This window comes from Propithecus coquereli, unplaced genomic scaffold (genome assembly GCF_000956105.1).
Source record: "Propithecus coquereli isolate 6110/MARCELLA unplaced genomic scaffold, Pcoq_1.0 Scaffold42, whole genome shotgun sequence".
NCBI classification, from domain to species: domain Eukaryota; kingdom Metazoa; phylum Chordata; class Mammalia; order Primates; family Indriidae; genus Propithecus; species Propithecus coquereli.
Window position 1 is genome coordinate 2,074,100 of NW_012149952.1, and position 2,046 is coordinate 2,076,145.

Consider the following 2,046-nt stretch of genomic DNA (forward strand, 5'->3'; position numbering starts at 1 on the left):
TTGGCCCTTGGGTCAGAGAGGTGCAGCGACATGCCCAGGTTGTCACAGCTGAGAACTGTGGGACCAGGACTCCGGCTGGGGGTCCATCTGACCCTGGAGTCCCTACCTTTTACCACGGTGCTGTTCTGTGCTTTGGGAGAGGACAGAAGAGAACTCTTGCTGGTGAAGGGGACAGGAGGTGACAAGTGACATGTTTAATGAGCGCTAGCCCCAGCTCCGTCTGGCAGCAGGGGCCTCCATCCCTGTTCCTGGGGTGTGTGCTGTCTGGTGGGTATTGCAGAGAAGTGGGCTCGTGTCTGGGGAGGGCTGGGCAGTGGAGTCTCAGAGGGGAGTGGGTTTGGGTGTTCTGGGCGTCCAGGGCAAGCCTTGCGGGGAGCAGTGAGTCTCCATGTGTTTGTTGACTCCACAGGTGCGTATCACACCCTGCTCTGTCCCTGCGATGCCCCCGAGGACACGACTGGGAAGCCGCAGGGTGCAAGCAGAAGGGCGGGCAGAATTTCCCTGTCTTGGGCCCTTCTAAACCTGACATCAGACACTCTCTGGTTCCGAGCGTCTGTTTCTGAGTGAAGATTCCTCCTCTGGGAAGCCCTACCTGACCTCCTAGCATCCCCCCACTTCCCCTCTGTTATCCTGTCACTGGGCATTCCTCCTGTGACCCAGACAAGTGGCTTAACCTCTCTGAGCCTCCGTTTGCTCAGCTGCTGAATGGAGCTGTCCGTAGTTCTGGCCTCACGGGGTTACTGTGCCGTGTTCTGCCACATAAGTATCCGCTGTGGCTCATGGCCGCATGGCTGACACTCTGCTCGTGTTCTTCTGTGTCTGCCTCACCTGCTGGCCTTGGGAGGCCCTGGAGGACAGGGCTGGGCACAGAGGACGCCTCAGCAACCATTTGCCTAGGGAAGGACTTTTCAGATAAACCCCAGCCTTGAAGAATCTGGCTCCTGCCATGAGACCCCTTCTGTTGTTGTCCCCAGTAGCCACCTCCTTGCATCCTGCTCCAGCCCCAGGGAACAATGGACAGTCATCAGAATGAGACTGACTGTGTCTCTCGTCTTGTCTTCTGTTTCTGCCCCTGCTGGTTTCCTCACTTCCTCCTTTGCGCCGCCGGCTTGCTGTATTTTAGGTCCCAGCTCCGTCACCCTCTCCTCCAGGAACCTGCCCTCGACCCCTAGGCTGGACCAGGCACCCCTGTTGGGCTCCTGCTCCTGGTCCTGCTCACTCTGGATCATCACCGTCTAGACGTGTGTCTGTCTTCCCCGCCGGACTGTTGACCCCAGGAAGACAGCACAGGATTGTCTGGGTCACCACTGTGTCCCCAGCACAGACGAGGCACTCAGGGATTGTTTTCCTCCTAATAGAAGAAGAGCCACCACCCTTCCTAGGTGCCTTTTATTTATTCATTCTGCAGTCACTGCTCAAGCAGGCCCTCTGTGCCCGGCCTGTGTTTAGCCTTGGTGCTTGGTGGTGCCTAAGGCAGCTCCTGTGTCTCAGGTCCTGTTCTTCCTCCTCACCCTGGCCTCTGTCCCCCACAGGTGACCAGCAATGGCAGCATCGGGAGGGACCCGCCGGCTGAGACCCAGCCCCAGAATCCACCACCACAGCCGGCACCCAATGCCTGGCAGGTCATCAAAGGCGTGCTGTTCAGGTGAGCAGTGGGGCTTTGGTTTGTTCACCAAAACATTCAAGTAAGAAAGGCAGGCATAGGGAAGAGAGGAAAACGCACCTGAGGTTGATGAACCTTACTGTACTGGTGGAGATTCTCCTTTTCGTATGCTAGAATTTTTTTTTAACTTTTTTTTTTTTTTTTTACTGTGGGAAAATATACTGAAGTAGTTTGCTAAGGCCTCCGTAAGAAGTAATAAGACTGAATGGCTTAAATAATAGAAATAAAGAAATTTATTTTCTTGTAACTCTGGAGACTAGAAGTCCAAGATCAAGGTGTAGGCAGGGTTGGTTTCTTCTGAGTCCTCTCTCCTTGGCTTGCAGAGAGCCGTCTTCTCCCTCTGTCTTCATGTGGTCCCTGCTCTCTGTGTGTCTGTGTCCTGA

General features: G+C 55.0%; 1 protein-coding gene across 1 annotated transcript in view; it reads left to right on the top strand.

Moving 5' to 3' along the window:
* Positions 1-2,046, top strand: part of CLPTM1 (cleft lip and palate associated transmembrane protein 1) — a 48,279-nt gene that overhangs the window by 5,512 nt on the left and 40,721 nt on the right. Inside the window, exon 2 of the mRNA XM_012653407.1 lies at positions 1,533-1,645. Within this exon, the coding sequence (XP_012508861.1) occupies positions 1,533-1,645 (113 nt within the window). The remainder of the gene's footprint in view (positions 1-1,532; positions 1,646-2,046) is intronic.